Below are 14,675 nucleotides of genomic sequence, written 5' to 3' on the forward strand. Positions count from 1 at the left end.
TAACAACTGAAGGGCTACAAGTGATGGCTAAGAAGGAAAGCACTACTTTTAGGAAAGTTATAACTATGCAAGGCACGTAGAGACAGCGAAAGTTTGAAAGAAAACCTGAATATAAAAGTTGTCATGTGGTGACAGAAGCATTTAATTAAGAACCAATGCATGTGAATGCCTTTAATCCCCACTCAGGAGACAGAGACAGGTAGATGAGTTTGAGGCCAGCCTGGTCTACAGAGCGAGCTTCAGGACATGCTCCAAAGCTACAGCGAAACCATATCTCAAAAATCAAATAAAAAAGAACCAATATGTAATCTAGTGATGTTCACTCATATAGGAAGAAAACAAAATCAAATAGTGCTTATTTTGTAAGAATTGCTGAGAATTTATAGTTTCTTTTTCATCATTTGTGAGTATAATTTCAGTGGCTTGAAGCATCTAATATAGCTAAACAAATGAGGTTATAATGACAGAAAAGCCTTATGTTGGTCTTGGATGATGTTAGAAAATTTTACTTTAAAAAGAAATAAAATAATATAGGTCCTGCATTTATTTAATTTTTATTTAAATTATACATAGTGGTAATCAATAAATTGATGAGGGCAAGTTTCGATTTGTTAAGTGAAGTAGTAAATAAAAAAGGAAAGAATAAAACAGCATTTTTGTATGCTTGAGTAAATGAGGCTTCTAGACAAGGCTGATATCATAAAAATTGCTAAAATAATTAAAAATTGCTGCTTTCATGATGAAATGACTTTGGTAGCTAGTGTATGTAAAACTCTCTGAGTTTTTGTTTGGCGTTTATGCACCAATGCAGAGTGGTAGATTCCATTAGGGCAGAGTGGCATTGCTCCCAACAAGGCATTTCAATTATCTTGTGAGGTGAGACTTGATATAAGTACCTGTGTGGACAGAACACATTTTTTCTTTTCACCAAGAGTAAATCTCTTCAAATGTATTTCCTCTTACGTTGGAAACAAAGGTGCCTATATCATATCTGGCCTACATAAATGGGTTTCTATTACCATTTCCTGATTTGGATAACATATGTGGAATAATCATTAAATAAGGTATTTTAAAATGCATCTGTATAACTAACACATATAGCAAATGTCTTTACATTTCTTATTACATTTTTCTAAAGAAATGAAATTTAAAAATAGGATATTGGTTCCTGAATATGTAAGTTTATTTGTGGGATTTCTATTAGAAGTCAGGATCTACTGTAATATGTTATGTATCATACTTCATGTATAATGCCCTGAATATTACCACTACCTATGGATATCATGGGACTCCTTGTGCATAATGGATTCCAGTCCACTTCCAGAGTTGCCCATGAGAATGTTATCAATGAGAATGAGCTGAAGAATCTGGCATTAATAACTTTGCAACATTATAACAAATAGGTAGCCCTGATGTTTAGTTCCATGTTTTAATACATCAAGTATATTTCACTGCTTACATAATAGTCGTGGATTGAAAACATCTGCTCTCTTGCCAGTAGTCCACAAGCAGCAGAAAATTTCAGCTCATTTTCTATAGGCTTTCATGCATCAGGGATGCAATCCAGCTGCTGGAGCAGTATAGGAGGCCAGATTAATACTCAAGAGCCTTGGAAATGGAAAAGAAAAAGAAAAAACGAAAAAGGAATGGTAGACTCCGTGCTTGTCACTTTTCTCCCACCCCTCACTCTCTCTTCCTTCCTCTGCTTACAGCTCCATCACCTGTCGTGACAATTAAGAAAGATCGGACCTCCAGAAATAGTATTTCTTTATCTTGGCAAGAACCTGAGCATCCAAATGGAATCATCCTGGATTATGAGGTCAAATACTATGAAAAGGTGGGGGAAAAGGTGTTACAGGGTTGGATTGGGTAGAGGAAATTCCTATTATCTCATGAGCTACAGACACTCATTCAAATAACGCAATGATGCAGTTTATGAGTGGTGGAGTCCTGTTTATAACCTGGTTGTGCGACCTTCCTAATTTGTAGGTAGAAGGCTTCTAGAAACCGTCTTTTCAATTCATCTTTTTTTTCTACATAAAATATTTACATTAAAGATATTGCTTTCAAATGTAAGCCAGTTAGTAATGACAATAGACAGGGAATCTATGTCTGTTCTCATCAAAACTCCTGCAATGTTAGCACTTTTATAGTTGTTCCTCAGATAGTTGATGCACATAAATATTAAAAATATTAAGTAATAAAGGAAAAAAATAGGCATTAAAAATTGTGCTTACATAAATGTAACATATATGTATATATATATGTATACAATACACTTATTATAGCATGCAGACATTAATTTAAAAATAATTCCCAAATAAACATTTTGAATGTTTTATTAAAACTTTTTACACTAGATCTATCTTCTTTCATGCTTACTTTGCTATAGGAAATAAATAGGGCCTGGTTCTGAGAATAAGAGCAATGATTTTTTTTTTAAATGAGTGAATAAACGATGTAAAAATAAATTCAACTCTGCTCATTAATGTAGTAGCTCAGATGACATCTAAACAAACATTTAGTTAATGGGCACATGTAATTATGAACTAAAGAGACAGCTAAAATCTAAGTATAAACATGTGCCAGGATTCCCTGAAGAACAGCAGAGTTGGATATAGGATACCTAAGGAATATTGATTGGTAAGTTCTTTTAGTCAATCAGTTAACTTCATGTATAGTAAGAAACCGTGTCTCCAAAATAAGGTGGCAAACAATGAAGGAAGACAATTTAGCACCTGTATATGCACAAATTTAAAGAAAAGAAAGGAAAAGAAATATCTGTTTGATGACCATGTGAACACATTCAAGAAGGATAATAAACTTCTACATATATTCATTTTTAAGCAGTACTTGATGAAATGAGCGGTGTAAGCCATGTAGAGCAATGATTCTCAACATTCCTAATGCTGCAACCCTTTGCTACAGCTCTGCATGTTGTGCTGACTGCAACTTAAAATTACTTTATTTCAACTTCATAACAGTAATTATGCTACTGTTATGATTCATAATGTAAATGTAGGATATATAATGTAAATATCTGATATGTGACCCGAAAGCAGTACAACATACAGATAGAGAACAGCTGCCCCAGACATAGTTGTGCTTAGGTAATACTTCTAGACGTTCACGTGAAGATATCCCAAATATTCACTTTTAATCAATTATAGTTAGTCCCATTAAATGGAATGTAAGTAGAGTTATACGGAGATGAAAATCTAAACTATTAAAATACTTTATTTTTGATATTTTGAAAATGAATATAAGTATTTCCTATTGGATATTCATGAGATATTTCTCTTCCACTTATCTCAGAAGATGTATTGTATTTATAAACTTAATATTAGAATTACTTTAAAGTTATGTAACAACTTTGATTTTGAAGAGAAAGTATTTTCAGAAGTATATTATATAATTCAAAAGAGTGGAACTTAATTTTTCCTGCTTTCTCTACAGAATATAAATCATGCCATACAAATTAGACAGGAGATTTGTACCCAAAGAATGACATAATCAGCATGGCTTCTCGTAGCATCTTATACTTCCTGACAAAATCTTAGATAAGCTACTATGACAGCATGAGGAAGGTTAGGTGTTAACATGATTTCTTTTGTTACTTCAAAGCAGGAACAAGAGACGAGTTATACCATTCTGAGGGCAAGAGGCACAAATGTGACTATCAGTAGCCTCAAGCCAGATACTACTTACGTATTTCAAATTCGAGCTCGGACAGCAGCGGGATATGGAACCAACAGCCGCAAGTTTGAGTTTGAAACTAGTCCAGACTGTAAGTATTAACTTTGGTTTTCTATAAGGAGTGGGTGCTGCAAAAATTGCAAAATGCCTGGTCAAATATTTTTAACAATAACCAACGTCATGAAGTAGAGGTGTATGGAGAGGGCCTTTAGCAAACTGCATGCTCTTGTGTACGGGGTGGCATATTGCTGTGAGTGTATCTGTGTCCTCTCCCCTTCTACAAATTAACTTTATTCTAACACTGAAACTTTCTTTTAATTAACAACAATTAACAATTTTAACATTAGTCCTGTTTTAATCCTTAATACATCCAATATAAACTAGAGCAAATGATTTTCATATTTTTAAATGTGCATAGAGCATCATCTGTAGCCATGAGCAATTTAAATATACTATCCATTTCACTCAAAAGTGGACAAAATTTGTCAAAAATTGGAAAACACTTTTTCAATAACTTTACTTTTCCTGAACTGTACATATTTGTTATTTTAAAAGTTTTCTTCTATAATAGAATTGTTTCAAAGGTAGTTACCATTACTATAGTGCTAATACAAAATAAATATAATTAAAAGTTTTATTTAACAGAATCACAAATGAAACTGCACTTAATTGAGAGGAAATGTAGATGTATGTATACAATATACATGTATGTGAGGCATACTTAAAAATTTGTTAATAGGACAAAAGTAGTTAGTGTATTATGTGGATAAGTTTCTGTGGAACCAATAATTTAATGATATGGACTATTTTTCTATAAGAGATGATTCATTTTACCTCTAGTGAATAGGTATCATTTTAATTACAATAGAAAAACCTCATATGCCACTAACATTTTCATACTGCCAAAGCCACAGTTATGAAAATTGACCTCAGAGCTGATCAAAGATCCACAGCAGTCAGGCCTGGATTATCCTGGAGAGAATGATGAGGCCCAGCACTCTCCTGAAGAGAAACCTTGTAATCTCTTCTGACTACTCTAATTCCCAATTTTTTTGGCCCTTGCGTTTTCTATTTTCTAAATATTTTTTGTCCAACTGTAAAATCACATTTTTACTGGTATGGTGATATATCTATGCCTAGTAAAAATGCTCAGGGCTAATAACATGATCTGTATCATTCATGTGTCCTAATTTAATAGTGCTGGGGTTCACCTCCTTGCGTAGTAATATTCATTTGCCTTCATGGATTCTAGAGTGTTAATTACATAGATCTGGGATACTTCCACACTTCTGCTATATCAAAACAGCATTCATCCTGTTTAAATCTTTATTTTTCACATTAGTACATTAATCTCAGCATGGGATAAGATGAGAAGAGAAGACCAACTGGCAACCCAATAACAAATGGTCAGCCCTGACAGCATATGCATAAGTAACCCTCTACAAACTGGGCATGCTATATTTGGAACTATATGCGCATCTGCATAAATGCATGCAACAACTCACAAATAAAAGAGGCTACGAATTTGAAAGAGGGCAAGGGGTAATGCATACGGGAGGCTTTGGAAGAAACAAGGGAAGGGATAATTATGTTAAAGACATTATAATCTCTAAAATAAAGGAAAAATGTGATGTGAGGAGAAAATCAAAGAATCTGATTTGTGAGGAAGTGCATTCAAATGAATTCTTGAGAAGTGTAATACTAATCAATGACATCAAGGTATAAATTATCTTCAAGAGCTAGTTCCAGCCGGGCGGTGGTGGCGCACGCCTTTAATCCCAGCACTTGCGAGGCAGAGACAGGCAGATCTCTCGGAGTTCGAGGCCAGCCTGGTCTACAAAGCTACAGAGAAACCCTGTCTCGGGAAAAAAAAAAAAAAAGCTAGTTCCAGGACAGGTCCCAAAGCTACAGGGAAACCTCTCTGAGCTTCTGGAATCTGCAGATCTTCTGAAAGCATGAGTATAACTTTTATTAGACTCCTTGTGTGCATGAGAACATGAAGCATTTGTCCTTTGCTTGGGTAATTTCCCTTCATACCATACCTTCCAGCTTTAGTCATACTGCTGCAAACGAAACTTGCCTTTGTCACTAAATAGATATATCAGGTTCAAAGGAAGATTCTTCCCAAGCTCATCTGGTTTCTTACGGGTAACTACTCATTCACTATGTTCAGCCAGTTACTTCTGATTTATCCAGTGAGTTTCGTATCAATATGGACAGACATAAAAAGACCACTGTATTCATAATTCATATGTAGACATGCAAGTAATGTTGATGATTTGAAAACAAAGTAATTTATTATTCAACCATAATACATTAATGAGAAATTAGGTAAAAAGTTATGAGACGTGTGTCTTTTTCATTTGAAACTCGGTGAATTTCCTCAGTAATAATTCTGATAGTTTCTTTTTCTTACATAAAAACTACTACTCAGGTAAAAGCAGTATGCAAGATGATTTTATAGCCACTGTCATGTAGTCAGTCATGGTGATAATGTTTGTTCTTATATTGCTTTTCTTCAACCTCCCAGCTTTCTCCATCTCTGGTGAGAACAGTCATGTGGTGATGATTGCCATTTCAGCAGCCGTGGTCATCATTGTCCTCACTGTTGTCATTTATATATTGATTGGAAGGTGAGTTTTCTTGGCTAAACTATTGGCCTTAACTATGACCTTCTCGTTGCCCTGAGTTGCTTTAGAATCTGAAGACTGTGTACTCAAAGAAGTCATTGAAAAGATTAGAATGTTTCTGTTCTAGTTCATTTATTTTATTTTCATCCATCCTTCTTTCATTTTTATTTCTCCATTATTGTTTTAATTTTTGAGATTATATGCTTATGATATTTTCTTTCCTCTTCTCCCTCCAAAGACTCACATGCGTCTCTCCTTCTCTGTCAAAGTCATTGTCTCTTCTTTTCATTGTTACTGAATGCATACAGGTTTATACATATACTCCCAAATACAACCTGTTTATATAATGCTACTTGTACGTATGCTTTCAGGACTAACAGTTTGGTATTAGATAACCAATTGATGTGTTCTTCCCTTGAAAAGACCATTTCTCCAGCTCTCTGTACTGTGTGTGTGTGTGTGAGGCTGAAGCCGCCTGGCCTTTCTACTGTCCGATTGATCACATCTATTGGTATTGTCCTTGTCTAGTTCAGGTTTTAGGAGTCACGTTGATGAGACTTAATGGGTGTAATGTCGGACATTACTCAGAGACATATTCCCGCAAAAAACATCCTGATCTCCACTCGTTCTTATCCTCACCCTCAAACACAAAGCACTTCTCTCAGAACCCTGCTCCTAGTTTCCACCTGCTTTTTCCAATTATCCCCTCATTCTTCAAATAACCCCAGATTTCCTTGACACTTTCTCACCCCAAACACTGGTAACAGGGCACAGCACTAATCATTACCAACGGAGACGTTACCCTTTATTCATTCCAACAGTAGTTGTTAAAAATACTATAAACACATTCTAATGCTATTATAAAAACTGAACTGGAGGTGTCTGCTCAGTGGGGAGGCAACTCTACATATCTCCTCATTAGGAGGCCTTCCAGGGTCCCCAGAAAGACTCCCTTTCTGGGGAGAACTTAGAAATATAACATCAGTTAAGCTTTCATTAAATTATTGTTTCAGAGAAAAGCTTTATTTGGGGTCTTTACATAGTCTGAACATGGATAGTTCATTTATGTATTTTCTCGCTTTGTTTTGCCTCTAGGTTCTGTGGCTATCACAAGTCAAAACACAGTTCAGATGAGAAGCGTCTTCACTTTGGGAATGGGCACTGTGAGTTTCCAAACTCTGTTTTAACCTTCCAGCTTTAGCAGTACTTGTTGATTTATGCCTGCCTGGATAAAAGAATTCTAAAAGTAGTCTTATGAGGGAAAAGTGAGCAAATTGAATTTACTTTAGAAAAAGGAGGAAATCCATAGCTCTACATTAAGCAATTTTCCCATGACTACATTTCAGCGTATTTAAAGTGAAGGGGAACCTGTGGTTTATTTTCAAATAATGTCTGTCATGAGTTCCGAGAACTGTAGACAGCTCTGCATGCCTGAAATGAAAGCATATCTTAAACTTCTTCTTCCCAATTCTTTGCTGAAACCTAAATAGGAGCATTTTTTCCTCTCTTAACGGCCATGTCAATATAAACAACCATTTCCATTTATGTGAAATGCCTTACTCCTTTTGTTACACCAACCAGGAAAGAGCTTTTAGAATATACTGTTTATTTTGAAGTATGTGTCATCCAATTAGTAGGAAAGACAAGAATTTCCTTCCCAGTTTCTGCACCAACCAATTTAACCTCTAGTAATAGAAGTACACTTTTAGGTAACAAAATGCACCTAAAAAAAAAGATGTATTTTTATTTATTCCCTCTGATTTCTGCTTTTCCACACGAGCTTCATTCAGGGAGCAAACACTAATCATTGTCCTTCAGAGGAACGACAAGATCCCATGGAAGTTAGCAGAAAATCCAAGCTGATCCTCCCTTGCTCTGAAATATTTTCGTAGAACTAATAATGAAGCCTTGCAAGCAAGAATTACTTTAGCATTTGCTGTTGCCTTTCAAAAATGTCTTCAGATGGATAGGATGCTGTTTACAAACATCTATTTCAACACCTAAAAATTATCATTTCAGCTCTAACTAATGTAAAAAAATCAAACCCTAGTTCACACGTAGAAAGCGAACAATAGATTAGAAAGAAGAGAAAAGGATGTTTATGAAGTTTATGTATGGAAACAGTGTAAGACTTTGTAGATACAGGAGTTTTATTCACTTCGTTGTAGAGTTGCAATAAAATAATCATGCTATGCTAAAAAACACCAACTTATTTCAATGCCACATTTATGCAGGTTACTCTAACACAGGTGAGTTAGTTTACCAAATATACTTAGTCAATCATCAAATTATAGAAGAGTGAACTACTGTTTCTTTGAAGTCTGACTGGCTGGGCCATTCAAATTTCTTGACCTGAATCTTACTTAGTTAGAGGTGGATGGTTACTGTGAATACTTTCTATACTGGAAAAAGTTGACTTAGCTATCAATACAAGGATCATATGCATTATGAATATGGACTATGATAAATATCTGTCATGAATTTTAAGTAGGTTCTAGTATTGTACTCTTTTTTATATAGCTGCATTTCTTAAAACAATTTGTCAATACACTATATCTTTAAAATAGACAAATTTTAACAAAGAAATGCATATTATCTCAGCTTTAAAATCATAAAGCAACTTACATGAATGTCATAGACTTTCTGCCTCTCAATACTACAGCTGGTTTATTTCAGACCATTTATTTGGTATTGCTTTAAAAAGCTCTAGCTATGAACTATTCCCTCAAGCCTTGTTACAAATCCTATAATGTTGCTTCAAAAGAAAAGAAATGTGTTTTGCCTTTTAAGATCCTGTCCCCTTGCCCTCAGTGCCTGAACATTTTTTGTTCATTTTTTTTCCTTTTTTTTTCATTCTGTCCTTAGGGCAATTCATGCTGGTAAAATGGAAATGTAAATTATTGTGTTTGCACAGAATGAGCTGTAAAGTAGTGCAGCTTAACACGTGTGCATGTGTTTATTATCTGGTTTTCATGGCAGAGCCCGGTTACTCTGTGTGGTGCCCTTAATTATTGGTGTAAAGGGATTATTTGCATTGCAGCCCAAACCTCCTGGTTCCCAGAACATCAAGAGTGAGCAGTTAAAATTCAACAGTCAAAGTCCCTAGTGAAGAAAGCCTTTTACGCATGGGCGTGTGCTTATGTTTATAATTTTTCACCAGTGTCATGTGGACAGAAAATCAATTTACTTTATGTTAACTAATAGAAGTGAATGTGATTGATTTTGAGGCAAGAATGACTATCCAAGCTATATATTATTTAATGAAGCATGATTTTTTCTAGGCATGACTTTAAAAACTCAGTTGAAAACTTTTTAAACCAGCAGAGTATATATAATTTTCAGTTATTGCACTTACTAATTATCTCACATTTTTATAAATTCTAATGCCAGCAACTCTTCCTAAAATGAGTTTCATTCTTCATATTTAACAAGGTCAAACATTTCTAACTATTTAATAAAAATATTTAACTCTGTATTATGTTCAAAATGTTATTTTCTTTCTTAAAGAGAAAAACTAGATTCTTATACTATTCAAATGTAGAAGCAGATCAAAATATATCAGAGAATCAGTAATTTGAAGTGAGTATTTAGATGTAACCAAAGTCTAACAAATGCTAAAATATTATAACCCATATTTACTCCCTGAAATATTATAGTAATTCAACATGTAATAGTTTTCCTTAAGCATGGTATCTTAGTATTGATTTTAGGAGCTATGTTAGTTTAATATGAAGAATAATAAATCTTTGTGTCAATTTTTTTGATACCATTAATTTTTATAGTAATAGAGTAATTGTTCCATGAAAGAAATCAGCCTTAAAGAAGAAATACACTATGGAATGCTAGGTTCACTGACTATTGTTCCACTGTGATGAAGGCTTACTTTCAGCACTATTACTGGCACTACTGAATACCCTATAAAGCCAACTCAAACGCCTGTTGGGTTTTTGCAATCCTTAGCTATATGTCTGGGAAAGACATACTTCAATTATAAAGCAATTTTTGAAAATTACAGTGTCTGATTTTATTTTATTTTTTAAATAAAAAAGGTGTCCTTCTACATGTAAGGGTTATTAAAGAAAAAGTTGTATCGTTTAAGCATCCATAGTTCATATTAAAAGAATATGATTCATATTATCAAAATTTAAATCATCTATAATGTCAATTTATGTAATGTGACTATCAATTTTCATCCCTTAATATTGGAGTGTATTCATGGTTTGATCATACGTTCTTGTTTGAAAATTTTTCTTTTGGAGGAAGGTTGTTTGAAGATTTCTCAATGTGATTTTTTTCAAATGTGATCATTTTTTCCAAATCACATAATACAAAATGATATCAAAAAGATTTATTTGAGGATTCTATGATTTTTTACAGAAAATCCATGAAATATTCCCATTGAGAATATTCAATAATAAATATAGCATGAAGTTACATGTATGATTTACGCTTGAAAAAACTTTTCAGCATAACTATAAGCTTATGAACAATATTTATGTTGATTTTAATTGTGTGGAAAGGCACATGGGATTTTAGTCCACTGATAGTATGCTGGTATGCACATAAAATATACAGCTTAAACTCAAATTTTCAGTTGAGATAAGTGAACTCATTTGTGAGTAAATAAAACAATAGTAGTAGCTGGGGTGTGGTAGCATGTGCCTTTAATCCAGGCACTGGGGAAGCAGAGACAGGCAAATCTCTGTGAGTTTAAGGCCAGCCTGGTCACCAGAGCTAGTTCAAGGACAGGTTCCAAAGCTACAGAGAAACCCTGTCTAGAAAAACCTAAAACTAAAACAAGCAAACAAACAAACAAAAAACACAGTAGTGTCAGAGAGGTTTTGCTTTTAGAAATACTTTAATTACTCCATACTTAAGCCTTTCTTCTGCCTCCAGAGCATATTCATGTCTTTTGATTCACTGTCAGATAATAGATATTGGCTAGTCTAAGGACTCTAAATCAAAAATGTTTAGTAGCACAGAGGCATGATAGCTTGTGATAGTAATTCCTTGCCTACTCATGTTCTTGTCAACTCCCATCCTGAGATCTGCATTTCCATGCCCCCTTCTAGTGTTTTAGCAAAGAAAATACCTTAACTTGCTTCCTCTTTATATTATATAGTAGACAACATTTTTCCACACTTAGTACAATTTTTTTCAGATTTTTTTAGTATTATAGAGTAATATTTAGTAGACTAAAGGATAAAGGTGTTTTCAGCAAATAATATTATGAATTTCGCTTTGTAAAATCATGCTTTTTGTTTTCTATAGTAAAACTTCCAGGTCTCAGAACTTATGTTGATCCGCATACCTATGAGGACCCTACACAAGCAGTTCATGAGTTTGCCAAGGAGTTGGATGCCACCAACATATCCATCGACAAAGTTGTCGGGGCAGGTAATTGACATGTCCACAGCTCTCCTAACAATAACTTGCTAATCATGAGCATTCAAGTTAGAGTGCTACATGGGGAACATGAGCCTGCTCACTTATCGAGGCTTATACGCATTGCTACGGAGACAGGCATTTTCTGATTTCACGATCAAAGACGGGTAATAAAAAATGCACCATTTAGTGGATTGCAGTGATTTCAAAGGTGCCAGACTTACAGACTCTCAGACCACGGCTGCCTGTTATTTATTGAATTCCAGGGACAGCAGTGGCAGTGGCTAATGGCTGATCGTGTGTCACAAATCTACTTGCCTAAATGGGGACAGCAGAAAAAAAGGGAGTCTCCTGCTAAACAAGACTAGTAATTGTAAAGCTTGATTTTCATTTTAAAACCCTCTTTCAAATTCAAATAAGCAACAATCAAAAAAAAATAGGCTGGCGCATTTGTCATAAATGTGATGTGCCTGTTTTGAAGGAATGTTTTAAATAATGTGAAGTACGTGATTTTAACACCCATCTCATAGGTTTTTACACGAATAGTCCAAAAGTCCTCCGGAAGTGGTCAGATAACCCCATGCAAGCAAAGAACCTCTTACTCTTGTTTTACATTTCAAGTTATGATGCAAACTTGTATATCCCCCATATCTGTAGTGAGAGATTCTAACTTGAGTTCAGATAATCAGTTGGATATTCAAATATTGCTCCTTCATTCCTCCCATCCCAAGAAACACTGTAGTTTTTGACTATGGCTCAGAAACAAGGGCTAGTTCTTCCAAGCTTCTGTAAGTGGCTTTCTCAACATACAGCTTAAGTCATTGCTTTGGAAACACTGGAAAGCTTTTTCTTAAAATAAAGTGAAGTGAGGCAAGGTTAAAACTTCCTAAAGAGTTGGCAAACAATTTGTTGTGATGTAGCCTGCCAGTCTGTAGGATATTCTGCCATTTTCTAGGTAAAAACCACTTATTTGGCAAAAAAGTAAGCAAATAAATAAATATGAGATTCTTTCTACCTTCTTTTTAATGGGTACAAAGGGCACCATACTCAAGAAACTTATAGCAACATAAGACCACAAGCATAGAAAATTATCATAGACTTAAGTCAAAAACATGTCAAAAATGATCTCTTTCTGGTTACAACAAGATTATCTTTTAAATATGGTTCAATATAGATCTAATAATCTGTAAAATAATGGGAAGAGACATTCTTGTGAAGCAATATTTTCTAGCAATTATGACTGCCATGGAGGCAGAGAACTAAATGTAATAGATGTCGTCTCAGAGGGCGCTTGATGTACCTATTGGAAGAGTGATAGGTAAATCGTATCAGTAAGCTGGTAGGCTCCTAAGGCTCAAGGATGTTTTATATGAACTACATTGGAAAGTTTAAAATTCAGCAATATTTCATGTTCACAATTTTTAGAACACTTGCACTTTAAGACAGCTTGATGGAGAACATACAGTCTAAGCAAACATTTCTTCAGTGAGATTTTAGATAAAACTTGCTATGCTTCATTTGATATTGTTGTATTATTGTTCTCCTCCCAGAAGCCTAGAGAACTTTATAGCAAGTGTGTCAATAGTACAACAAACCAATACTCCAATAAAATGAATTGGTAGCAGATGTTTACCCTCTCATTTTCAGTGAGCCTAAGGACACAGCCAATTTGGCCCTCACAGTAAAAATGGAGGAGTTTCAGACATCTGAAATTAATCCAATGATCAACCCTTATATCTATGTTGGCCTGTTGATAACCCCGAAATAAAGTTAGCTATTAGAATAAGGAATGCAATGTCTGATAGATGCTTCTCTCAATTTTCCTCTTGTAGTTTCATGATGTGGTGATTTAAATCATGTCGAGATCCTCAGCCAGTCCATGAATATCCTGGAAATCCCTAGGCAATTTTATATTACTATCTTCCAATTTTATATTACTAACTTCCAAGCAAATTTTAGCTTGCAAACATGAAAGTGAAAATATATACTTTCATGGAAATAGTTGCTCTGATTTGATGATTTGGTGTTTCTGTGTGCATGTGTGCATTTGTGTGCATACGTGTGTGTGTTTACGTGTGTGTGTTTGCGTGTGTGTATTTGTGCGTGTGTGTTTGCGTGTGTGTGTTTATATGTGTGTGTAGTATATGCCTGTGTGCATACGTGTGTGTGTTTGCGAGTGTGTTTGTGTGCGTGTGTAGTGTATGCCTGTGTGTACAGGTGTTGTCACATATGCCTGTACCAATTGAAGGAGGAGGTTGACTTTGGATGTCTTCCTCTATTGATCTCTATTTAAATGGCTGAGATATAATCTCTCATTAATCTGGAGTCCTAACTGTGGCTAGACTGAATGATCAACAAGCCCAAGACCTGCTCTTGTCTCTGCCCCCACTCAGCATGAGGTTGCAGCTTTGCACCACTATGCCTGACTTTACCCTGGGTGCTAGGATTCTGAACCCAGAACCTCATGTTTGCCAGCACGCACTTTACTAACTAAGCTACCCTCTCAGCCCCATGAATCTGTAATTTTTTTATTATATTATATTGATCTTTCATATTCTAATAGGTGAATTTGGAGAAGTTTGCAGTGGTCGCTTAAAACTTCCTTCAAAAAAAGAGATCTCAGTGGCCATCAAGACCCTGAAAGTAGGCTACACAGAGAAGCAGAGGAGAGACTTCCTGGGAGAAGCGAGCATCATGGGACAGTTTGACCATCCCAACATCATCCGGCTGGAAGGAGTTGTCACTAAAAGTAAGTAAAATCACAATGTCTGATTTGTTTATGCTGAGCAGATATTGCACAAACTAAATACAATCTTTGAAGAATTTTCATATCACAAGCAGCTTGGTTGTAACTGAAATTCTGACAAGGATGAACATACATTTTTTTGTGGCAATAGATTGATTGGCAGTGCTGTTCTATATCAAATAAACCGTTGACTTTTGACCTTAGTCTCTTGATTGAAA

General features: G+C 35.0%; 1 protein-coding gene across 2 annotated transcripts in view; it reads left to right on the forward strand.

Annotated features, from left to right (window-relative positions):
* The window catches only part of Epha3 (EPH receptor A3), a 303,692-nt gene that overhangs the window by 241,608 nt on the left and 47,409 nt on the right, over nucleotides 1–14,675 (forward strand). Inside the window, exons 6-11 of one of the 2 annotated variants that reach the window (XM_005345246.2) lie at nucleotides 1,713–1,837; nucleotides 3,625–3,787; nucleotides 6,227–6,329; nucleotides 7,422–7,489; nucleotides 11,598–11,723; nucleotides 14,275–14,460. In XM_005345246.2, the coding sequence (XP_005345303.1) occupies nucleotides 1,713–1,837; nucleotides 3,625–3,787; nucleotides 6,227–6,329; nucleotides 7,422–7,489; nucleotides 11,598–11,723; nucleotides 14,275–14,460 (771 nt within the window). The remainder of the gene's footprint in view (nucleotides 1–1,712; nucleotides 1,838–3,624; nucleotides 3,788–6,226; nucleotides 6,330–7,421; nucleotides 7,490–11,597; nucleotides 11,724–14,274; nucleotides 14,461–14,675) is intronic. The other variant, XM_026788576.1, reaches the window with a different exon arrangement.

Source organism: Microtus ochrogaster, chromosome 2 (assembly GCF_000317375.1).
Source record: "Microtus ochrogaster isolate Prairie Vole_2 chromosome 2, MicOch1.0, whole genome shotgun sequence".
Taxonomy (NCBI): domain Eukaryota; kingdom Metazoa; phylum Chordata; class Mammalia; order Rodentia; family Cricetidae; genus Microtus; species Microtus ochrogaster.